This window comes from Macrosteles quadrilineatus, unplaced genomic scaffold (genome assembly GCF_028750875.1).
Source record: "Macrosteles quadrilineatus isolate MER2022 unplaced genomic scaffold, UCM_ALF_1.0 Scaffold_1__1_contigs__length_201487025, whole genome shotgun sequence".
Lineage (NCBI taxonomy): Eukaryota > Metazoa > Arthropoda > Insecta > Hemiptera > Cicadellidae > Macrosteles > Macrosteles quadrilineatus.
Window position 1 is genome coordinate 32,642,732 of NW_026542594.1, and position 27,578 is coordinate 32,670,309.

At 34.1% G+C, this 27,578-nt stretch overlaps 1 protein-coding gene across 1 annotated transcript in view; it reads left to right on the forward strand.

The window, feature by feature from the left end:
• Positions 1–27,578, forward strand: part of LOC128982072 (eukaryotic translation initiation factor 2-alpha kinase) — a 221,666-nt gene that overhangs the window by 77,768 nt on the left and 116,320 nt on the right. The window contains exon 4 of the mRNA XM_054401116.1: positions 4,870–5,044. Within this exon, the coding sequence (XP_054257091.1) occupies positions 4,870–5,044 (175 nt within the window). The remainder of the gene's footprint in view (positions 1–4,869; positions 5,045–27,578) is intronic.

A 27,578-nucleotide genomic window follows, 5' to 3' on the forward strand; every position in this document is an offset into this window, starting at 1 on the left:
TTCTGAAGTTAAATACTGTGAATGTTGGCAATATAAAGGTGACTATTGACCCCCTCACACTCTTTGACAGGCTATGCGTTCTGAAGCAGTCGGATGAAGAATTAGAACACTTCTTCACACATGGATTTTCACCATTACCCTTGTCTCAATTGAATGAAAAACTAAATTATAGTTCACACATCCAAATGTCTCAAGTTAGTCATACAAGTCAATCTTTAACTGATACCCCTCAGGACGAGTCCATGTCCAAAGGTACAAGGATCATCTAATTACAGAAGCTGTCGCCCTCAGTGTTCTCCAACCAGCTCCTACGACGATACAATTAAATAAATACCTTTTGTCACAGGCCTGTGTTATATCCACGAGAACCACTTATTGTAACAATGTACTTGTGTGTTTATATTGATAGATATGATAGATTTGTTTCCATTTTAACAATTTTTTAAATAAAACAATCTGTTGATGAAATGAAATAAATTTGTTTATTATGCCATTTCCAATATAACAAAAGCTATACTTTTTCAGCTTACTAACAATGGGCAGTGGGTTAGGATGATCATTTTAGAGCCTTCTTGTGCAGTAGCAGCAAAAAGTGCAGTAGTGCACATAATGAATTAACTTATATAACAATGTCTCGGTGTTTGGCTCTTGATGCAAATAACTTATATGGCAAGGCCATGCCTCAGTGTTTGTTTCTTGATAGAAATAACTTATATGGCAAGGCCATGTTTCAATGTTTGTCTCTTGATGCAAATAACTTATATGGCAAGGCCATGCCTCAGTGTTTGTTTCTTGATGCAAATAACTTATATGGCAAGGCCATGTTTCGGTGTTTGTCTCTTGATGCAAATAACTTATATGGCAAGGCCATGTCTCGGTGTTTGTCTCTTGATGCAAATAACTTATATGGCAAGGCCATGTCTCGGTGTTTGTCTCTTGATGCAAATACACATTCGCATCTAATAGTTCAAATAAACCTTAAGTATTCAGCATAAAAATTATTATTTATCTTCCCTATCTCATTAGGGCCTACTCTCTATTAATTAGAGTAGTGGTGGCTGCAATACCTCTTGAAGACCCTTGACTTTTCTAGCGACCGGGACAGAAAAACCTCATGCAAATAGTTTTTATGTTGGTTCTTCACCTTGCATTTGCTTGAAACTCGTCCGATTTGAATAACTAATAGCTTATGTGAAAGCCGGCATTTCACAGAAGGTTCTTTAACCAAAATATAGGATTATAATTATAGACTGTGAAATACATCTTAAAATGATGTGAGAATTCAAAAATGAATTAAACAATTTTTTTTGCAAAAAAAATCTACGTGCATACCTTTAATTTCATTCATTAAATTAAATTTTTTTTTTTCACCTCAATCATTGAAATCGGTTGGGTAAAAAGCCAAATGAACTTGGAAAAGAAAAACCTAATTTGTTTACAAATACAAAATACAAATACAATTGGTTATGTATTTGTATTTTGTATTTGTAAACAAATTAGGTTTTTCTTTTCCAAGTTCATTTGGCTTTTTACCCGACCAATTTCAATGATTGAGGTGAAAAAAAAAAAAATTTTAATAAATTTGATTTTCTTGGATAATATATTTATTTATTTTAAAGCTGCGGTTCAGCATGGGTCCTCTCCTACACGTTAAATGCATAAAAAACATAAGATTAAACTTTAAAAACATGAGTGTGTATGCTAAATTAAGTTAATTAATCATTAGTATTGATAACAGTTTTATAATTAATTTAAAAGTGGCAATAACAAACCGTATTTAGTAGATTTTATAATTAATATAATCTAAAAAAAGAGTTATTTTAATATAAAACATATACCATAATCTCCGCAATTTCATGCAGATTACAACTGTGTAAACAAATTGACAATCGAGCCACTATGAACAGAGATATAGCGTATTTTGTGAGCGCAAACGCGGAAACGCCATAAGACGTAATTAGTAAGAGAGAGACAGCAACAACCTTACGTGGTGGGGAGAGCGGCGGACCGATACGTGTGTATCTCTGAGCAGTACAGCGCACGATCCAGTTGTAATAATAGAGATCGATGGTAAAGCCACAGCAAACCTGCCTGCAGCCTCAGCGAATTTCTATTTATTTCTATTGTCAGATTTATTTCTTATTTAAATAACATTATTTAAATGGGTACCGTACTTAGGTTTGCTGTTACAAGTGTTGTAATGAGGTGTGTTTTTCATTGAAAATTTGAATATATCCAAAAACAACTAACTACAACGGTTTATTTATTCTCCATTGGAGTAACATGGGATTTTTTTATTTACACTTTATTGGAATTTCATGTAACCATTAGGCATACAAAATCACTTCAATATACTAAATTATTAATTTTTTAAGGTCTACAAAATGGTTTAGATAGGAATTGGGAAATTTATGTTTTTAGGGTCAAACATAAGTAAAACCCAATTTGACCCCATAAAACCCCCTCATAAACCCCCATTAGCATAATCCGGTCCATGCTGGTTTGCGAACTCGTTCAAATAAACGTAGGTTTACACATTTGTACCAAATTTCATCCAAATTGGATCATTTTTGCTCTGAGTTATTCCGCAAAAGAGCACTCATATATAAATCTATTTAAATCAAATTACAGTTTTGTCTGTACATTGCGTAGAATCATGCAGTTTTTGGTTATTTTTACGTTTCATTGCCTAAGAAAGCCGAAACGAGTCTTATCTCAATTTTTGTCTGTCTGTTTGTCTGTCTTTTCTGTCATTCTGTCTGTAACGCCAAAATGTCATTTTACGCGGCCTACTCCTAGAAAACTAGAGTACAGATCAAGATTCCAATAAGTTAATCTTCAATTTCTTGTGTTTTGTAGTCTAGGTTCACATTGTATTTTAAAGAATTTTGGAGCATTTTACATTCATCATCATTGAAATTAATATCTGTCAAATTTTCTATTTTTGTCTTAAAACAATAATTATCAGTAATTTCGGAGTTAATTTTTGTTTTTTTTAATTTCAATAAGTTTATTAATTTTCTTTTTGTGGGTTTTTTTCTTTTTTATGATAGGTTCACTCCATGATTCTATGTAACTGGAAAATTCTTCAATTGAATCTGGATGAAAGTCTCTTCTTTTAGCGAATTTCCCATATAGGGAATATTAGCGAATTTCCCAAATAGGGAATAAGCTATTACCGTAGTATACTCATGGTAAGACCTGGACCCGGGACCGATTTTTTTTCCTTTTGAGGTCCCTAGAGGCCAAAAACACCATCCGTTCAAATTCATATATATATATATATATATATTCATTTATTAGTTTAGTTCACTTTTTAGGGCTACTTCTTCAATAAATAAGTAAAATAATAAAAACCAGAGTACCCTGAAATAAATTTTTATTAAACTAATACGTATTTCGGCATTAAGGCCATGATCACAGTATTATAAAAGTATGTAAACAAACAAATAAATAAATAGTTAATAACATATGTTTTGAATGCATAGTAAATTTTGATTAAATGGTTATATAGGTGTATTTTTTTAACATGTGAATGTATAAGATTCTTCCCTGATTTGTCTGATATTTTCATGAATTGGATTTTGTTTTTGTTTTTGCATTATATTAAGAATTTGGTTGCCGTATTCTTTTGAGTGTAGATAGATTTGTAGTTCTTCCTTTATATCCATTTTTTCTGGTTTTTATTATTTTACTTATTTATTGAAGAAGTAGTCCTAAAAAGTGAACAAAACTATCAAAATATAAAGGCTCACCATCCAAATCTGGTTCACAAAATGAAGTATCTACCACTGAAAATTAGAAACATAAAAGAAGACATTTACTTTAACAAAAAATGCCTACAAGAAAATATTACACCAAATTATGTTCAATTGAAAACTAAATCAAAATCAGTAGCAGCTCTGAAAACCTTGGAAACTGCCAAAAGAATATGGATAAAAGAAGAAATTAATACTCTCTATACAAACCTCTCAAAATTGAATGTTAACATAGATGATATTAAAATACCACCGCCACAGCAAACCTGCTGACTAAGCGAATTTCCATTTGCCTGATTGGATTTACACTAAAATGTCTCCATATATCACATTTATTCCCTATTTAAATTTAAATAGAACCAGTTTAACACGTACACTTAGGTTTGCTGCAACAGGGAGGGTAAAAGTGTTTTTTTTATGTAAAATGTTAATAGTTAGTAAGAAATAAAAACATTTTCCAAATTTGGGCAAAATATGTTAATAAACAAGCAAACGACAACAGTTTACTTATTCTCCATAAGAATAACATAGGAATTTTAGATTTTCAATTTTTTTGTATTTTCTCCGTAACCATTAGGCGCATTATAACGCTTCAATGTACTAAATTATTTATTTTTTTAAGCTCTACAAAATAGTTTGGAAAGAAATTGCAAAATTTTATGTTTTTTGGACATAAAGTTTCCATAGTTTCCATAAAACCCCCCATAAACCCCCGTTCCCATGGTCCGATCATGCTGGTTCGCGAACTCGTTCGAATAAATGTAGGTTTACACGTTTGTACCAAATTTCATCAAAATCGGATCATTTTTGCTCAAGTTATCGCGCTAACGGGCACACATATAGGGACACACATATATATAAACGGATGGTGTTTTTAGCCTCTAGGGACCTCAAAATTAAAATTAAAATTGGTCCCGGGTCCAGGTCTTACCATGAGTACTACGGTAATAGCTTATTCCCTTATATGGGAAATTCGCTAAAAGGAATTTTAGTTGATCTTTTATAACATATATTAAGTTATAGCCTATATTGACATTGAAAATGAAATTGAGATGTTAAAAGATGAAAAACCAAAGTAGTATATTTACTAACCATCCTCATGTGGTTGTAGGTGGAAGAGAGAGCAGAACGTACGGTGTTGATCTTGAGAGTGGACGTGTGTTGTACGAATGTTCTCTGGGAGGTTGTGACAACTACACAGATCTGGACTCTACTGGAGACGTAGTGTTAGTACAGCGACAGACACAGACTGTACGAGCTGTGGAGCCTAGGACAGGCATTGAGAGGTAACTAGGAGTATTGCACCTGGTGAAACAACCATCTAATCTTGTAAAACTGGTACTTAATCATTATTGATCCAGGGAATTCTGGGGGATATGCATGAATTTGTTGTACTGGGAAAACTCCAGGAATTATGTCTACATTTTTAAATTTCATGAGGAAAACCTGATTTTTGTGCCTTTATTGGGATTTTCTGTATGCCTGTGGCATTTTTCAAGGAGGTTTAGAAGAGGTACACAAACACTTTTTGGGTAAGCATTCCAAACTCATATGATTTGGTTGTACTCCATATGGATTTTTGTGTAATACGGGTTAAAGACAAATTTTGGTGGGTTTAACACCCAGTGTCGTACCTATTTTGCTTATGTAAACGTTCTTTAAACTCTGTTAGTGCATGAAAAACCTGACTGTTAAAACATAGTGAAGATCGTCTGAACATTGTCTATAGCCACGGCAAAATCTAGAATATCTTCCTCGTTCAGGGAAACATGGTGAACCCCTTCAACGGTCTTGACAAAATGAAGAACATCTTCTTCACTCATGGTGATAAAATCTTCGATTGCGGCAAACTGTGAACATAATACCGGCAGGTGTCAAAATCCTGAATTTTTGATCACGCATCTTTTGCAATTGATTTCCGTGACTGCGGAAATATGCGCACCACTCAGCTCAACTTGACTTAGGCCTAACACAAGTTTGGCCCGATAATCATTTTCGGCACAAACTTATCCTTGTAAACTTGTGGGGTTTTGTTTTTTACTTTAAATGTGAAGAATACAAAATGACTACTAAGCTCAGTATACTCCCTTGGTATATGTGAGAATACTCAGGAACTGATTGAACTGACACCATGAATGAGTTACAAAATTTTATTTCACTATTTAGTCTGATTTATAACCCTTTAAAACACAATATATTTTATCATATCCGAATCAAATATTCAGATAACACATAAATCAAAGAAATTAATTATTTTGGGGCCCCAGTATTAAATGATAATTGAAGACATATAGATTGTATAAGAGATATTAAACTTATTGGATATGATAAAATATAAGTTCAGATCCAGATGTGATTAATATAATACAAATGTTAAAACAAATTGACGTTAGTTGAACCCTTTTCTACAAAAAATAAGATGTAGATAAAAGTTATAAATCTACTTCTTTGCCGTTTAATACTGTTCAATGAAATGGCGACCATACATAGTAGGTATTTTAAGCCAAGTATGAATGGAGATGAGTGTAGGATGAGTGGCGCAATCTTGTAGTCTTGTTAGTGACTAAGACAGACATTCCTTAGAGGCCAAAGTCCAGTTCATAAACTTAGAACAAAGGATCTTCTATACAATTTATACATTTTACGAACAAAGAATATTTACATTTAGCAAACTACCAAAAATACACGTTTGAAAACGAAATACTAAATGAGAACTTACTTATACGAGCTGTTGGCACGTCCTACGTACGGGAATCGAGTAGTCAATTAAAACTGAATATGATTCAGAACGGCTAGTTTACAACTCGGTGGCCGATTCACACACACTCTCTTTGAGTACAGTAGCTACATACCACCTTCCACTGCATAATCACTTCCTTCATAATCACTTACCGTACCTTATTTTACCACCTTGGCCACTGAAACCTCTAAAATGATCCTGGCCTCCCGTTCTCTTCCATCCCCTGCCATTTCTAAGGAAGATACCAGTCTGAAGATGTCTTTCATTACTTGGTCTTCCAAGTGGTCGTCTACCTTGTAGTACTCCTTGTAATACACTTTTAAAAGTTGAAGTATCATTTCTCCGCCATGCAAAGCCTGCCCAGCCCATCCGAGATCCGAGCCTTTTGGTCTACTTTTGGAATGTACCCCTTTATCAAGTTTCTGAATCATACAGTACTACTGGGATAGTTATGATATGGTATGAATCGATTTTGGTTTCTACTGACACCCTGCAGCTTACTGGTCAGTTTTCTGGAGACCTACTACACCAGCTGACATTTTCATTACGAATAAAATGAGTACTGTATGCAGTCATACTTATATTCAAACATCTAGAAAAAGATTTATCAACTTGTAAACCACTTATATCTTAAAAGGATTAAGCACTTATACTTAGACGGATTGCATTTATGACAAAACTTGATTAATACGTTTCAAATGTTTAGTTCAGAACTACACAATCTCCTGATAACATAGATCTTTTACGGTAGGAAATAAACTGTATTTTAAAGTAAAATAGTGTGAAGGAAAACTCTGACGATCAATATTTTTGTATACAAACAACATGTAACATAAACATTTCAATGACAGTTAGAAACCAGCTGTTAGTTAAACCGCCACTAAAACGACTTAAACTCGTCCGATTTCTGCTAGACTTTTTGAAAATTAAAACTTAATTTCTAAAAAACTGAAACCCTAAACTAAAATTATGGCTTCGTTATTCCCTAGTTCTCAAAATTATCTTTCTTTTAACACAAAAATCATAAAAATCCGTCAAGTGGTTGTTTCAGAATCGTGAAATAAAAAAACACTGTCACGTTTTAATATATAGGATTAAATACGTTATTTTACAGGTTTAACCTTTAAGGCTATATTGTTGTTTTTTTTTTGTGTAGCAGAAATTATTTATTCATTATTATTTATTATTTATAACATCAATTTATTTAGGTTTTTAATTTTATTTTATGTTAGGTTTAATTTGAATGAATTGCATTTATTTAACTTAGGCCCTTTTTATATAATTTAAATTTATCTTCTTTCTTCTAAAATTTGTTGTCCTGGGAATTAATTGAATTTAGGAACATACCGATGAGACGATCTTGATTCCCTGTGTCGTGGATGTCCAGGCCTCTCCCTGTCTCCGTTGGCGGATGACTCGGTGGTTGATCTTGGACCTCGAAGACGGATGACGACCCCCTGCTGCTCCATCTTGCTGCTTCTGTCCCTTCCTTTTTCCAGATTCTAATTAACCCCGCCTACAGTGTCCAATCATAGATGATCCCTTTGGTGTTCAATGCTGTGATTGGCTGCCACTTCGATCAGCAGTTCACTGTAGACGTCAGGTTGTGCGTCCCTTGCCTGGGACCTTGAATATGATACTTGTAGACTCGTCGGTTCCATTCTACATGTCTCTTTGTATTCGAAAATTGTAATATTTGATTTATTTCGGATTAATATAATGGTTTTAAATGGGCCTAATACGAATTTTAAAGATATGATCTTGAATGAAATTTATGAATTTAATAAAAATATAAATATGTTTACATCCTTTGAGCCAACTTTTGGCCTGACCTAACCCAAAAATATTAGAGGGTGGTAATTAATATTTAAATAACAATATACAACAAATCTTTTAAAGAAAATATGTAAAGTAGTTGATGGAACGTTGGACCTAAGAAACCGACAATTTTCCAACAGTTCTCTGTTCCGGTTATTTCCCCAAGAACCGTTGGAACTGATAATGGTCTTTTGGAACCGACACATCACTAATAGCACTAAACACATCACTAACTATGATTAACAAAATTTGCAATCTTTGTGGAACTGTAATATAAACCAATAATTTGTAGAATACCTTAACATAGGAACAAAAACTGTCAACTAAAAAAAGGGCCGGTAAATTATTTTGTTTCATTGATATACCTACTCAGGCCTTTGAATTAAAATGTGTTGTTTGCTTAAATTGTGTGAATTGTCTGTTATTAAATGGGTACCTACTATGAGTAGTAGATAAAAAAAAAAACATAATTAAGAGAAAGGTTTTTTATTGCAGTAAGGATGAGAGCACATAGTTACATAATATTTCATGTTAATGAATACCGTTGGCTGCAAAGTTATGAGTCATTGGAGTAAACAATTGTCACCTGACTGAATAGCATCACCAATGTTTACAGCTCTCTTTTACAACACACTCACATGTGTACACACACAGATACACACACACACACACACCCATACGGGGTTTTACCGAATACTCGCAAACACCTAATTGTGGCATCTTTCAACCTGCGGCCACCAGTGGATGAAGGAAGGTGGTAGAAACATGTCTGCATCGATATTTTTAATGAACACTCCATTTTAACATCTAACATTCCAGTTTTTAAATTGTGGCACCATGCCACAAATCGGTAGATATCAACAGTGTGTGGACAGGATGCCACTAATGCGTTGTAGTGCTTGAGCGGTGTGTGCGCCCCCCCTACTTCTCGCGTGCGCTGTTGCCAGTTCTCCGTTCTAGTTCCTTCATTCCGTTCTGTATTCATGTGGCTATGCCCTAGCCGCTGTAGCTCATTTCCCGCGCTCATGACGTTGTCTTTTATTAGTGTAAGGATTTTATATGCAGTTTTTTTCAAAGCTCCAATAATTTTTACAATTATTGGATTTAAAGTCAATGGACCAAATGAAATGTCGTGAGGATTACATCAAACTACATTCTATTTTGTTGATATTTTATCGTCACATTGTATGTATGGTTTACGAACTGAGATAATTGGAATAAAGGCCTTAATGTGCTGGGTAAATTATCAGTTTCATGGGAATATACAAGAAATCTATTCTATCTATATATTAATTACGTAAGCCGATTCTTTGCGTCAAAATTGTGGGCGACTGGGAAGTCGTAGAACGACGTGAGAGGGCTCAAATTAAAGGTCTTTATCCCGTGACGGCGGGAAAAATAGTGAAATTCCCAAAATCTTAACACAAAATTAGATATAACGGACAATGTTCTCCATAAGAATAGCATTAGAAGGCATTTACTGCTGATTTTTGTTTACTTCAATCCAGCTGATCGTGATTTTATCATTAGCAAGTAAGCTTACATTTGGATTATATTATTACTCATTTGCCAGTCAATTCTGCAATGTAATGTATACTATATAAAACCAACTATATAAAGGGATAACGTTATCTTTAATAATCAAGACTTTTTAGTTATGTCAAAGTTGAAATAAATTGTTTTCAAGATTTAAGAAACGATTCAAGATTAAAAGAAGATCTTCTTTGTTTTTATTTCAAAACATATGTAAAAGATTTATTCCATTTTTTTTTTAAATTTACTAACATTTATATTTGAGATTTATTGTAGTGTTTAATCAATATTTTGTATGAAGTGGAATAACCTCAACGGTTACTCTTAGAAAACAATTTGGGAATAGAGATTAAGTAGGTTCGTACAGGTATTTAAACGAACCAAAAATATTTATGTCGTGATTAGTTTCGATAACTGGGTAATGGAACCCTAACTAGCCGCAAAATAGTTAGTAATTAGACGTTGACTAGGCCCTTTTTTGGTAGAATATGTAAATCAATGGCACCTTTAGGAGGATTAACACCACATACTTACCCTAGGCTAATAGTGGTTTTTTAATGTTGATCACAAACAAATTTAGGTCCAAGTTCTGTCAATGGGATGCCTTTACTTAAGAATAATTTTGTTAAACCTTTACAAAATGAGCATGGACTTAGAAATAATAACTGGGTAGGGTATATCAACACACCATTTTTTGCCTTTTCTCATTTGACGAAGACAATTTCCAATACTGTATTTCAATCGGGGAAGCCTTGTTATCAGCATTAACCAAAAAACCAAAGCTACCTTAATAAACCAATATTTATTCATAAACATGTTTGCTGCCTTTAGCAGTTAAACCTCGAACATAACGTTATCAACAAAAGCAAACAAAGACAAACAACAAACTGTTTTGTTTTTTTGCACAAAAGATATGTTGTAGTGGGATATCTAGGCCTATCCTGACATATAGATAATTTGATTCTGAGTTTGTTTAAATATTCCAACAATAATTCCTTTTCCGTAGCTTTTTAGGGACTATGTCCCTACAAGCCACTAGTTTACATTAAAATACGCAATAAGTATGACTCCGGTTTTTCTGTATGCATATAATTAATTCATGGTAATGTAAAAGTATGCGTAACAAATTTTTCACCTCACTATGATGTTTTTAGGCTGTGGTTTCCTAGACGCGTAATAGATGCGCAGCGGTTTAGATGCGCTGCGTCTTTTATCCAGGTCCCAAAACGCAGCTGCCGTGAGTGGTTTCCTAGACTGCGTACAATACACACGGTTGGTGCGTAACATAACTTCACGGGAGAGATTACTAGTGGCTACTATGATGTTATACGATGATTTAGATAATGAAATAATGACATGGATATTTTGGAATTAAAGCTTTGAAGAAGCGTAAGCAGTGAAAAGTACATGATTAGGAACTGTACGTAGCCCTCTCGGATCTTTTAACTGTAGTGTTAAAGCAAACATGTAAATTTAAGATGTAAACAATAAATCTTAATTCACCCTGTCCAACTTTGCTTTTACTGTTATTATATTTACCTATTCGGGATTTACCGAATCGATGAAAATACCTTTTATAACTGCAATAAGCATTTTATACTTATACGCCAACAACGTAAGAAATTTGGGTACTATGCTAGTAATTAATATAGGCTTATTACTAATATGTTCAGGAGTTCAGAAAATAGTTATGGGGGCTCTTATATTTGGGAGTTGGTGTTGTGCTGACTTGAAAAGAATATTTTTCAATATTAGGTTCATTTACTAATAACAACAATAAGAAAATATGTGAGGACAAATTAACTGTAGGGAACATGTAACAAGGGAATTCAATGTTAAAATTACATGTTATGGGGAAATTAACACTACATAACAATTGATATGAAATATAATACTATAAAATTTTAATTGTATAAACAAAGTACTTCCATAATATTAGAAGAGAGAAATTCAATTAATTTTTCATCGTTTTATTGGAGAATTCTTCCTTCTGTACAAAATTACTTCCGTATGCATTGCACAAGACATGTCTAAAACGCAGCGTAACTCAGATTTGACTGCTCTGAAAGCAGTCGGTGAAATACGCAGCTATTGGTGCGCGCGTATTAGATGCGCGCGCATTAGATACGCAGCCTTGGAAACCGCTTACACGAAACTCCATAAGACAAGTGTGCTGCGTCTTAGATGCGCACACGCAGCGCATCTATTACGCGTCTAGGAAACCACAGCCTTAGCTGTTTTACATACATTTAGCTGGTTTATATTAGTGGCTGAAAGTTACGTTTTGCTGGCCATGCCAGCTGTCATCGTCATATGGGGACCGAGCAGGGGTTTACATCCCTAGGGCCGCAAAATCACTTGTTCGCCCGGTGGGGCACACGGAAGATTTCTCAGGTGCTGTTTGACGTCACTAACTGCTGACGTCACTAACTGCTGCGTCTGAAGAAACAGACAGTTTTATAATTTTCTATTATTAAATTAAACTGTCATAACCTAACCAAACTAACCAAACGTGCTGATAATGGAAAAATCGAATAAAGGTTTACTTTACTAATCTAAAAAAATAGTTTTGTTCATAAAATAAAATTATAATTGCCTAAAATTAAATTTTATAATTTTTTAATTATAAAATTAAACTGTCATAACCTAACCAAACCAACCAAACTTGCTGATATGAAAAAGTTGTTGATAAAAAGCTAGTGCCGCCGGCGGGATTCGAACCCGGAACATTCGGACTATCAGCCCGCATCGCTATCCACTGCGCCACCGAGGCCGATGGCTCTTAACCGTATCGTTGCGGTATTGGTGTTCCCTCAAAGTGACGTCAGCAGTTAGTGACGTCAAACGGCACCTGAGAAATCTTCCGTGTGCCGTTTCGCTTGTTCGCCTATTTACTTAAAACATTAATGTATATTAAATGCACAAGCTGTATCCATGGCATTGCAATAGACTTGTTTTTTGTCACAGCTGCCTAGACAACTATTTGTTATTTTTGATTTTGCTGATTCCTCAAAATATTTCACATAAATAAGAGGGACGTTATATTGCAAAACATACTTGGGTGAAAAATAGCGCTCGTACCACAAGCCAAAATGGGTTTGCAGCTCTCGATCGTTTCACGTTCTCGACTTCATCCCGAACTTAAAACCCGATATCGAGTCGGCAAAACCTCACTGGTAGGCCCTAGGTACGAAATATACTATTTTTTTACGGTGGATTTAGAGACCCAAAGATTCTCACCCCGTTGCGAAGCATGGGCAGATAGTAAGTTATAAGATTATAAAGTCTTTACTGTTTTGTCTGTACATTGCGTAGACTCATGAAGTGTTTGGTTATTTCTACGTTGTATATAATAAGATAGCCGAAACGAGTCTTGTGCCAATATCTGTACGTTTGTTTGATTGTTACTGTCATTGTGCCTGTAACGCCAAAATTCCAATTCACGTGTCCTACCTTGGGAAAACTAGAGTACCGTTCATGATCCAAATAGTTTTGTAATTGTTTGAATAAATTTTCCAGGTTTGATCAAAATATATCCATAAACAAGCAAACTACAACATTTTACAATATTCTTTATATGAATAACAAGGGAATTTTAAATTTACAATTTTTGAATTTGTCCTGTTACCAATAACCGTACAAAAACACTTTGATATACTAAATTATTTGTTTTCTAAGCTATTTGAAAAGGTCTGGATATAAATTGGGAAATTTTGTATTTTTAAGGTAACGTTTTTCTCCATTTCATATATTAGTAACAATATGTATAGTATCAAATTCAGTAATAACATTGACTACTGTATTTAAACCTTAACACAAGTGTTTATATATTCATTGAGGCTACTGGTGCTACCGCTGATGGCTTATGCATGTGTACGTTAAGTAGCTAGCAGACAATTTGCCAACTAGGAACATGAAATCAGCTGTTCCCCGTCCTCACTGTCGCGGTTGCTCGCCTAGCATGTCAACAGCTGACTGCTGTAAAAATTGGATGAGGCGACAGTAACTTTTTCTAGTACGCTTCTTTACCATGGCATCTGCCAATTCAATTTTGTCCTAAAAAATGTATACACATCTCTAAGGTTTGTTGCCAACTAACAAGCAATTTAAATAAAAAAAAAAAACTATTGTTAATCATCCCTGCAAAACTGCTAATAATTCATGATCAAATTTTCATCAGAATTCCGTTAGTTTAAATCAACGATCACATAAGACCAATAGATGGAGCACATCTATATAACTAACATACAAGCAGTTGAAGCCAGGTTCGCCATCTTAGTGCAGGTTAGAAGTGGTAGATGCCAATGAAAACGGCACCAAAACTCAATGTCCAGCTTCAAAATAACTTGACATTTAGACTAAAGGTAAATCGTTGACACTTCGTGTGAAAGATGTCAATTAGTCTAGGACACTGTTGGTTCTAATTAAAAGCTCAAAAGTTTATATTTTCTATTTTAAATCTTGAAATAAAGTCGGTGAGTTTTTAAATATGACATAACAAAGTTCGTCGGCTGCTACTGTTTTTATTTCTTCGTCAGGTAAGTAAAAAAACGGTGGATTTTGTGGCTAAAGAGCTCAATTTCTTGGATAATATTTTTTTTAAATTTTTATAAAGGAGAGTTGTATAAAGAGTTTCAGAACCATCTTGTGACTTTGAAAATTTTTACATTGTAAACCAAACGCTAAACCTTTAACACACTTTAATACGATATAGACACATATATTATAAATTAATTTTTTAGAATTTTTCTTTCGCCCAACAAGTTTTTGTAATTATTGTAAACTAACTTTTTCTAAGATACGGTAAACGCTAGAAAACAAATTAAAAGCGTATTTTAAAGGCCATTGTTCAACCGTCATGAATTGTTACATACCAACCTTTAGGGCCCATTGGTGACATTGGGGGGTGGAAGTCTAAATTTAGTTCATTACAATTACGTCAATGACCTTGAGCTCTGCTAGTAAGATGCTGTGGTATGGTGGCGTGTCGGGGAGAAGGGTAAAATTATTGTTCATGCTTACTCATTCGCTCTTACCCACAAACAAATTTATTTCAAGCCTAAAATGAAGAATGTAGATCTAACTTCTATATTCGTTTGGAAAACGTCAGTAAGAGGCAAGTCTAGACTGTTCCTATGTCTGCGCGGTCCATCACTAGTTACTTTACTTATTTTTTTTGAAAGCCTATGTGTCGATTATGTATCTTGAGCAATGTAAAATCAAGATGACGTTGTTCAAACTAAGATATAAGTTTGGACTTCCTTGTGTGACCAAAATGGTCGCCTACAGAGCAACAGAAGAATCTACAATTTCTTATAAAATTAGTTTTATTGACATTTGCAGACAGTTTTATTTGTTCTAATTGGCAATCATAAGTTAATATGATTTGAACTTTTTGCCTTATACAAATGAAATACCATGTGCATAGTGGTCCTCTGGTCCTGTTAATACAATTTTTTGAAGGGTTTTTTTTATAATTTAAAACTATATCATTGCACAAGCATTTTCAAGGACTCTCTGCAGTTTTGCGTACTCTTGCAACTACTAATTCAAGAATCAGTTTGATGACCGATTAAAAATAATGTGTTGATACGTTATAAAGATTCAACTGTTAAATATCATAGTTTTTGAGGGTGGGACTGGAAATTTAGACTATATTAAAGATTTGCATTCATAGTAGAACATTATATACTTTAAGTAAACAACAGAAAAAGATTGTTTAAAATTTTCAAGTTCATTTTAGAACAAACTGTTTGCTCCGCCTCCCAGTTAACTGAGAATTTCAAGAAGTAGAAACATATTAAATAAATAATAAGTGAAGTTAAATATATCCCACAGTGATTTTAAAAAAACATTACACAAACTTCACGGATGCCAATATACTTCTAACAACCTTACTAGGAATTTCCTAAAACTTATATTGTACGTTGAAATAGGTTTATCTATCTATCTATTCTATTCTATATTCTATATATATATTATATATATATATATATATATATATATATCTATACTATTATAAAGAAGAGGTGGTGTCTGTGTGTGTGTTTGTATGAGCTAATCTCAAAAACTACTGATCCGACTATGCTCAAATTGCACACAAATGAAGCTACAGCTCCGAGGATACATATAGAACTATTGCCGCTTCGATATTCACCTAGGGCTTTGCCCCGTGGGCTTTCAAAAATCTGAGATGAGAGACTTAAAAGTAAATATTGATTGATGGTATCCATGGTAACAAAGAACAAACCTAGTAAGTTTAAAAATTTAAACAAGCAGAACTAACTAACTGCCAAATTGATTTTGATTTCACAATTCAACACAGCTGGTTCAAACCTTATTAAATACTGCACGAATATTAGAACAGAGAGGGTAAGGATTATAAATTTAAAATAATGATGTCACTAGCCTGAATGTAAACATTATTTAACATTACCTAAAGGAGCTGCCAAATCATATGTAAATGTAATTTCATTATTATAGGATTGTTTCGGTAACAGTACTTCACTTGTTTATGATCTAACTATACTAAGTCTGTTTGTTAATTATACTTAAATATACTTAATTTTGTGAAAGGTTGTAATAATATTTATTTATTTTTATAATAATTCATTATAAAAGAAATCATTCGATGGATATAGGGAATAATCAACATTCTATATTGCCTTATCAACCTAGGTCCTTATCCTGAGTTATGAGGTATATTCTTTAGATTTATTTGTTTGTAAACAGTAATATAATCCCCCTGCCCCAGCAAACCTATAGACTGAGCGAATTCCCGTTTGCCTGATTATAATTTCACTAAAATATGTTAGAAAACTGCCCTATTAACATGTTTGGAAATATTGTGATAGGTTTTCGTTTACAGTGCAAACCATTAAACACATTCTTTTATTATAGGTATATGTGTGCTACACTATAGGATACCGTATAAATTAAAAGACCATATTTTCTTAAACAGTTTCCTCTCCCATCACTGCAATGATCATGTTCTACTTATATGCCAACCCCGTACGAAGGACGGGTATTCTACTAGTTATTAATAAAGTTGAGAATACTAAAGGTTCTACAAAACAAAACATTGAATAATAAAAATACATTTGTATGAAAGTAACAGATAGATTGACAAAATTGTAAAACGATCGTATCGTATAATATCTAACAATATCAAATTATTTACAGTATCACGGTTACAACTTTTAAACTACTTTTGTTATGACTCAATGTTAACCTCTTTAGGACCTTTCATTTTATGCTTTTGTCAGTGGGGACTGGTTAAAACACCACAGTAGGTTTTACAAATATGATTGTGAGATGATATTATAATCTGAACTAGATTATGCGTGTTGATAATAATATGTATTTTAATTTAAGTACTTTAATTGATTCGGTTGTTTACCTCATATAACATTTGAACATGGATTGAAACATTAGATGTCTTTGGAATACTCTGAGAGTGAGAAGCAAAACATAACTTTCAGCAATGATGCATGTAAATCTACCTTTACTGACTGATTCAGAAATGTAATTGCAAAATATTTTGTCAACATGACTAAAATGTTAAAAAAATAGATGTATCAGCACGAAATAGTTTGTAAGATAAAAAAAGCAGTCTAGGACAACTTATATAGCGTTCTAACCTCAAACATTGTTATTGTTCCAGTGTACAAATTCAATTGAAACAAAATAACTACGTTACCAATTTATGTTTGTAAACAAAAATCAATTTTTTAATGGTTGCGTAATAGCTATTTACATTACAAGTGTAGTAAGAGCGTTTTTACTTCACGCAGGTGAATGTTGTGCAACGAGCGGAAGCGAGTTGCATAATTCACCTAAGTGATGTAAACAGCACGCTCTTGCGTAACGTGTAACGTACAAGATTTTACCTGACCCGACAATAAACATGGGTTTACGTACAATATTTTTTATTATCCATTTCACTCATCTTCTATCAGTAACGTTCTTTTACTAACAAAAGCTAGGTTAGGTAGGAAAATACTTTAAAGCATAATAATAACATTCAAGCGCACAGCTGATTTCTAGCGTTGAACATCGTTGGCTCCATAGAGTTATATTTTTTAAGTTAAGCACTCAATGTTATTTAAATGGGTTTCTTTACATCACCGAGTGAGTTTTTGATACTTTACATCACTCGAGAAGTAAGGAAGTGTATACATCACGCTTGGGATAGGGAAGTTTAACATGACGGGTTAGGTAAAAACAATTTAAATTATTATTTACTACACAAATTATTTGTAATGTAAAACATTGTTCACCACTCGGAGCAAAAGTATATTATTTATGGTACTTAAAATGTTTGGGAGCGTTTCATAAACTCCAAATTTCACAAACTCCAACGCTTAAAATATTAAATGAACAGCGCGTTTCATAATGTCCAAATCTCATAAGCTCCAAAACTATAACATTCAAATAATCACAGTTTCACAATGTCAAAGTTTCACAAACTCCAACGTTTAAATATTAAACATAACGTAAATAAACAGAGCGGTTCGTAACCTCCAAATTTCACAAGCTCCAAATCTATAACATTCAATTAATCACTGTTTCACAATGTCCAAGTTTCACAAACTCCAACGTTTAGATACCAAATAAACAGAGCGGTTCATAATGTCCAAATTTCATAACCTCCACGTGGTACAGTCTGGGCCAGAAGTCTCTCTAGTGGTTGCCAAAGTCAGATACCAGGCACCGTTCGCCATACGTACGTTTATTCGAACGAGTTCGCCAACCAGCATGATCGGACTATGGGAACTCTTAAGAATATATACTTATACTCTTAAGAAAGCAATTACGGAGCAACAATGATGCTCCGTGTTGCGCCGCTACAACAGTAGAACGTGTAGCGCCTACATACCGAACCACGGCAACCTCTGCAGCCACTTCTGGCCCAGACTGTACCGTTGGAGCTTATGAAACTTGGAGGTTATGAACCGCTCTGTTTATTTGATATTTAAACGTTGGAGTTTGTGAAATTTGGACATTGTGAATCGGTGATTATTTGAAAGTAATAGTTTTGGAGTTTATGAAATTTGGAGGTTATGAAACGCACTGTTTATTTAATATATTAACGTTGGAGTTTGTGAAATTTGGACATTGTGAAACGGTGCTTATTTGAAAGTTATAGTTTTGGAGTTTATGAAATTTGGAGGTTATGAAACGCACTGTTTATTTAATATTTTAGACGTTGGAGTTTGTGAAATTTGGACATTATGAACCTCACCCAATTGTTTTATAGTACGTGGCAGTATAGTATTATTAGTTTATTAGTTGCTTGTTGCACTGTTCTACACACTGCTCAAGCTCTACAACTCATTAAGTGGCATCCTGTCCACACACTGTTGATATATACTGAATTGTGGCATGGTGCCACTATTTCGAGTGTAGGCTGGCGCGAGAATTGGCAACGTAGCATTAGGAAAGTTATAGTTCCGGCGGACGGCGCGAGGCGCGCTAGCTACCTGTATGGTTTCGTGTTCCACAATTCGGTGTGTACCTGCGCTACTTAAACTCACATCAACGAGTTCAAAAATACTCAATTGTGGCATGTGATGTTTAAACGACGTAATAATGCTGGAAAACCTAAAAAATTGTCGAATTAGCTGTGGCACCCTGAAAAAGGTGCCACAATTTTTGAAGGTGCCACAGTACGGCCGTGTGCCTGTGAAGGATGCCACTATTCGGTGAATACAAACACACCCACACACACACATTCACACACACAGGAATACATTAAACTTTACTAGGCTATCTCATTAATTGTGCAATTGTAGGCTTTGTGCTGCCTAATCAAAGTGTAGGTAGTACTCGACCGATTTAATTTAATATAGCCTGTTTCATTTTTAGTATTCTTTTAACATATTAACTGATTTTAAATATTTTCTTTGTAGAACTACCTATACTTTTTTTATGAAATGTAATGAGAAATTCTTGATTTTTTTCAGACAAAGTTAGGGCCACATGGCCCTTTCTTACACTTAACCTGACATACATAAATATATAGAAATAAAAGACAATGGGATTAATTAATCTAATGAAACATTTACATTTACGTATTTAACAATTTAAGTAAATTTCTCAGAAAAAATTAAAAACATGCAAATTTAACAAAAGGAGAAAAAACACATTTACCCCACTCTCGCATAACCCATCAGCAATCATGCAAAGACACAGAAGCCCTAGGACACGCCAGCCAAGACCATGGGAGTGTTGCTGGAAGTCAAATATTCGCTATGTCAAATAATTTATACTTGTGCCAATAGGTAACAAAAACTACAATGTTTGCAGTGTCTGTAGGTCAAAATCCCATGGAGTCAAATAATATAGCCAGTGCTGAAAAAGTCTGTTAAAGCGATTGACACATTGGGATTTGAACCTAATGCAACAGAAGTTTGAATATGACAAAATACGATAAAATACAATTTCAGTTTCACAGAGTCAACAGTGCCGGAAGGTCTAAATTAACATCGGTTCAGTGGAAAGTAGACCTCCTGCAACGCTCGCTATCAACAAAACATGCCTCTAATTACTTCGTGTTTTGTCATAATTAGAATAGAGCTCAAATTTTCATATCTGGTACATGGCTTATCTATTAATGCTTTTTGCCAACAGTTTGGTTAAAACTGTAAATATGTTGTTTATTTTTTGAATATAAGGTAATGTATTTTGTTAAAAGACCTTTTGTCAAAATTTGTGACATGAAATAGTTAGTATGCGGGGAACTTTTTAATGTTTTGGTCAGAGATGTTTTGTCAGTGACAAAATTGTTGATAATATATGCTTAACATACCTTTTTGGGAAAATTTTTGTAACATTGGTTTGAGTGACATTTCACGCTAAGGCTGTGGTTTCCTAGACGCGTATTAGATGCGCTGTGTGTGCGCATCTAAGATGCAGCACACTTGTCTTATGGAGTTTCGTGTAAGCATTTTCCAAGGCTGTGTATCTAATGCGCGCACATCAAATACGCGCACACCAATAGCTGCGTATTTGACCGACTGCTTTCAGAGCAGTCGAATCTGAGTTACGCTGTGTTTTAGACATGTCTGGTGCAATGGATTCGGAAGTTTATGTTGTACAGAAGGCAAAATCCTCCAACAACGACAAAAAAATGAATTGAATTTGTCTCTTGTAATGACATATTATGGTCTTTGTTCATACAATTAAAATCTATAATATTAAAACGAAACAGGGTTTTTTTATTTCACGATTCTGAATCAACCACTCGACGGATTTTCATGGTTTTTGTGTTGAAAGAAAGATAATTTTGAGAACTAGGGAATGTCGAAGCCATAATTTTAGTTTAGGGTCCCAGTTTTTTAGAAATTAAGTTTTAATTTTTAAAAAGTCTAGCAGCCGACGCTAAGATTCTAAACTAGCTTTTGGTGTAATATAATTTGCTTAACGTAACAGCTGTAAACATTCAGCGTTTGTAACACAAATTCAGCTTTTGGATAAAATTAAAAGACATACTAAGGGTTGACTTATTTATACTATGTGAATGCTAATCATTGATACGTTCAATACTTTGATAAGAGGATGGCAGATTATTTAAATATACATAGGTAAAATACTAGGATGTTCAAAGAATTTTTTTAATAAATCTTTGTAATCTTCATCTTTGGTTTGTTTTAGTGCAATACAATTTTCTTTTAACTAACAGCTGGTTAAATATAAAAATGCTCTGTAGAACTATGAGGTTATTTTATTTACTCTGATTTGTCATTGATTTTTAGGAAATAAGTACAGTAGACTCCCTCTAGTTCGGCCAACTCGGGACCGGACCACTGGCCGAACTACAAAACGGCCGGACTAACCGGATGTGCATTTTACACAATCAAAATACAAATAATAGTATTGCGCAATCGTGACTTGTTACGTCAATAACCTTGGTTCAATAATAAAAACTGTAACGTTTAAAATCAAGCTTACTCAAGCAAAACAAAAATTACACAACACTGTACGTACAGCAATAAATCACGTAAAGAACAGAATAATAGAAAGTCTAGTACTGCAAGCCACTGCTACCGTAGTCAGCATAGGCTACTACATGTTGTTTCAGAACATAAGAATGTCGATAAAAACATTAGACAACTCATAAAACAGCATAAAATCATAGTACTCAGTCTTAAAGATAATAACAACAGTTGTCAAATAGGATAAAGATAACAATGGATGACTTAAAACACCGCTTATTCTTTCTTATCTGTTCTTCTATTCTTTCTTTGGTTTCACTTCATCCACACATTCAACAAGTTGCCATGGTTACTAATCACCCAATCACAAACTGTTGTGAGATAGCAAATAAGTGCACAGCAGACATCAGTTGTGTAAAGAGCAGATGATTGTCAGTGCAAGCGGATAGCTTGACCTTGAAACTAACGATGACTATTTCTTTGTTTTGCTTTAATTTATTTTTGTCAAATAAAATTGGGTGTTTCAAAAACAATAATGGGGGAATTTACCGCATAAAAATTGGTCCGAAATATTTAATTATACACTGCATTTTAACATATTAGACCGAAGAAAAACTATTTATAAAATGTTCTCTGTATTTTTGAGGTTATGTAACATATTTTTACATAAGTATTATGCAACAATTCACCCATAGAAGCACCCGTCAACTAAACTGACATGAATAGTTTACTTATATGGCCGGAAACTAAACATTCAAGTTAAATCCTGTCGAAGGCAATTCACCCTTTACGATACGACTTGTCCCCCTGAGACCGGGCCGGACCATCCGGCGGCCGATCCAACCGAAGCCGAACTAGAGGGAGTCTACTGTAAGATTAGTAGACCACCAAGAAAAGTAACACCATCGATGTATACAAGTCGAGGCTCTGTACACGAGTGTTAAAAAAATGGATATGCAAATTATTATACCGCTCAACTTTTTTAGGAAAGGGTAGGAAAATCCATTTTTTACACGTTTTAATTAATCTTGGTTTGTTTACAATCAATGTTTTTGAATGATTAAACTTTGTTTGGATTAGGCCCGGAAATATTTATGTCATAAAGAAGGAGATCAAGAATCATCAGGAATACAATTTTAAATTACCACCACAACCCAGACGGGTTTTATCCAAAGAGATATGAATGACATAGATTGAGCACAACGTCATCATTGACCTAGGATACTGCAATTAGACTAACCATCCTTTTATGAAATCTAAAAAATTGTTTGGCGTGTGTTTAGTTGTGGTTCCGTTTGGAGGCGCTGAATATTTTATAGTTTAAATAAATGAATAAGGGGAATTACGATGTACATTGATTCAATGAGGGTGGTTTAATTATTAAGGATATTAGAACTGATAACGGAATGGATATAAACATAGACAATTAATTACGTCACTAGCTTTACTAGTGTGTTTTACGTTTTCAATTCCTTCAACATGTGGCCAGTTCTTATGTTCAAATTAATATTTTATTTTTGACTCAGCTGTTTACCAATACAAACTATATGTTGTTGTTTTTACTTTTCTTTGTTTACACTTATTTATTTAGCAATTGATACAGTGAAATTGATATAAAGGATATGTGTGGACGATTCGTTTAATAATGTCAGGACACCAACGTTATAATTATATGTACTGTGAATTTTATTGGATGTTTTCATTTTATTTTAGGGAGTTTCTATTCAGACCTACTGGAAATTGTGTATAGTATGATTAATTGTATTGCGTTGATATTGATTATGGAAGAGGCAAGTATGCGATGGAATTGGAAGGTGATATCGTTGACTAGGCCTATACACTTTCTCAATTGATAATTACTCTTTCAACTGTAGGCTGCTATACCCGTATGTAGGACAGGCTAACACCTCGTTGTATAGTATTATATTTCATATAATTCGTTATGTAGTGTTAATTTCCCCATAATGTGTAATTTTAATATTTAATTCCCTTGTTACATGTTTCATACAATTAATTTGTCCTCACATATTTTCCTATTGTTGTAATTAGTAAATAAACCTAATGTTGACAAATATTCTTTTCAAGTCAGCACAACACCAACTCCCAAATATAACAGCCCCCATAATTATTTTAAGAACTCCTGAACATCTTAGTAATGAGCCTATATTATTTACCAGCATAGTACCCAAACTTCTTACGGGGTTGGCGTATAAGTATAAAATGCTTATTGCAGTTATACTTGTAAAAGGTATTTTCATCGATTCGGTAAATCCCGAATAGGTAAATATAATAACAGTAAAAGCAAAGTTGGACAGGGCAAATTAAGATTTATTATTTATTGTTTACATTTTAAGTTGACATGTTTGCTTTAACACTACAGTTAAAAGATCCGTGAGGGCCACATACAGTTCCTAATCATATACTTTTCACTGATTACGCTTCTTCAAAGCTTTTAATGCCAAAATATCCATCTAAATCGTCGTATAACATCATAGTAGCCACTAGTAATCTCTCCCGTGAACTTATGTTATGCACCAACCGTGTGTATTGTACGCAGTCTAGGAAACCACTCACGGCAGCTGCGTTTTGGGACCTGGATAAAAGCCGCAGCGCATCTAAACCGCTGTGTATCTATTACGTGTCTAGGAAACCACAGCCTAAAGATGAGATAATACTCATCCAAACGCTGCAGTCAGGACGAGCATCTTAATTTTCCTGGTGATTATTATATAAGTATGTAAAAGAGGAGATCCATTTGATTTTAGAACTATATCATGAGATATAACGTACACATATATGATTAAGTGCAGTGTTGGGGAAGCTACTTTTAAAATGTAGCTAGCTACAACTACTGCTACATTTCCAAAAAAGTAGCTTAGCTACAGCTACAGCTACAGTTCCGAAAAAGCTACAGCTACAATTTTAGCTACTTTTCCAAAGACGTTACTTTTTATTCCACGCACATTAGGTAAATGTAAAATTAATTGCAACTACATTTTTATTGAACAAACATTTAAACAAAAATGTCAGTATTGTATCTAACATTACTTGGAAAACAAATTATTCCTAGATTGTATTTAATTTGTTGGCATTATAAACCTAACATTACAACAACAGAACCAAATAGTTGGGTGTCCCATCATATTTAGTACTTATTTTTAAATATTGCATTAATTTTAAGCATCTTCCAGAGCCACTGGGGCGGAGCCCGAAAGGATTTTTGAGATAAGAATATGCCTTGGGAATGTAAGCTATCGTCATGCCAAATTTCAGCCCAATCCGTCCAGTGGTTTATGCGTGATAGAACTTCAAACACACAAACAAACAAACACACAAACTTTCACATTTTCATTAAGTTCAAAGGACATATAAGTAAAGTAAAAAATCACAACTGCAGTGGGTGATTGTAACAGAGGGTTACGGATGATGCTAACTCGATTTTCCAATGTGTCACTTTCTGTTCCTACCATTGACTATATATAGTCAATAGTTTCTACTCACCGTGTGATGCAATTGCTGGACCATACAGCCAATAGGCCCATAGCCCATCTCTTGGGTTCGTACGCCTACCCGATTATTCATAACAACCTTTTCGACGACGATCCTTGATACCGGTACTTTTTCCTAGAATACACGGCCTACCCACTTAAGAAATAAAATTACCAACGTCCAAAAACCCAACGTTGTGTGATTTTTGTCACATTTCCTTCTAACGTTAATAGATAGCCCATACTAATCATTGTTTAGAGAATATGTAATCTATTAAATGACAAAATTTGTTTGTATAAGGTTGTTTTTTGTTTGTTTTTTTCAAACTGATGCCGATAAGTTTACTTTAAAAGTTGTTTAAAATAAAGCAATTAATGGGAAATAACTTTGATTGCCGATAACTTTTTACGAGAAAATCCAAAACCAAGAGATCAATAACCTCGGGACTTGATTAACGTATATAATTGGTCGGATTTAATTGATGTATCAACTGTATAAGTTTTGCTTTTTCTGTCTGGATTCCAAAATGTGCATGTTAGTATATGCTAAGAAAACATTTTAGCAAAACATTTATTCAGCAAACCATCATGAATTGTTTAAACGCTTTACGTTGTTTATGTATCAATAGTTCGTGGCCCATTTTGGTAATTTTTATTATAAATTACCAATCTAAATCGTCTATAGTACTTCATTTCATATAATAAGCCGTCATTTTGACAGCATTTTGGGTCATCTTTGGTCCAAGCAAATATAAATTGTTATGATAAAATTTGATGACATTAACAAAGATTTCAATACTAATTTTATATGTTCTTTGTTATGCTTAAAGCGTAGCAAATTCCCTAATTAAGTTCTGTATTTTTGTGTGTATGTCTGTTGATAACGCATTAATGTCCTTATTACTTAGTGTTTCATGGAAAGGACAAGAGCACCTTGATAATGAAAATGTCAACCCAAATAAAGTGTTAAATTGTGAGGTTGAGGTAGTACCTTAAATACTTTTAACCATTGTGGAAAGTAACTTTCAATTATAGGCCTACCTTAGGGCTATGCCTCAAAGATCTATAAAGCATTTTTTAGTTTAATCATTGGATTTAACATATGGACCAACACGATCCGGGTGACATTTAATTGCGAAGCATTTGTTTTGGCTTGGAACTGTCAGATACTGTATTTGCGAAGGTTTATATGTATAATAGTTTTGCCAGCATATCTGAAAATATGCAAACCGACTGCTGTTCTTGTTATAAGATGGTTTCAACTGATTACGATAAGATCCCCGTGCGTAGAACGGGCACACAGCTAGTATATATATTTATATATATATATAAATAAATAAATAAGGTCTTTATTCATGAGCAAATTTCAGTAACAATACTGTTTTAAAAGTTGACTCAAGTCAGGACTAAAACTAAACAAATATTCTTAAAGGCGGTGACACACTATCGATCTTTTCCCCGATCAAGACCCCGAACCGAGCAGGGAGAAGGGAGATAAATTTCAGCAAAATTTCACTCCGAACATTTCCCCGAACAAGACCAAGACCAGACTAATTCTACCGAGCGCGGCAAAAGGGAGTTTAGTGAGAGATGGAGAGTGTGTGCGAGTGAGAGCGCGTTAAAAGACGCTTTTTGAAAACTTGTCACAAAAATAAAATATTCTAGAAAGGATACTTAGTTATATGTATTGATTTTTATTGGTTTTATTAATTGAAATAACGTTACAGATTGATAATTTTAATTGCCCTTAATAATATTAATGTTTATATTAATTTTGAAAGAATTTCAGACAACATCAATTACTTAATTCACTTTAATATTATTGATGTAATTGATTTAACGGTTTCTACATTTTGAACCTCGACCAAACAAACCACAACATGACATCTTAAATGGCCATAATATATAACGGCAACATATTACCCAACATTTATTTATTTTACCAATTAAAGGGTCTAATTGCCATATTAAATCATAACTCAACGCTAGCACAGGCGGCCGCTCGGTGCGGCGCTCGCGACGGCGTACGGGGCAAGTGACACACTATCGTACATCACTCCGTACATCGGACCGATCTTTTCTTTGATCTTTCGCCAAAAAACCGCCTCCAGAGCGCTCGTCTCCCTGCTCGGCCTGATGTCTGGTTCGCCGTCTGGATCGGTGTACGGACCCGTGACACACTATCGAACATGCTCCCTTCGACCTCCCTTCTCCCTTCTTCCTGCTCGGTTCGGGGTCTTGTTCGGGGAAAAGATCTATAGTGTGTCACCGTCTTAACACTACAAAACAAAATATATATGTGTCC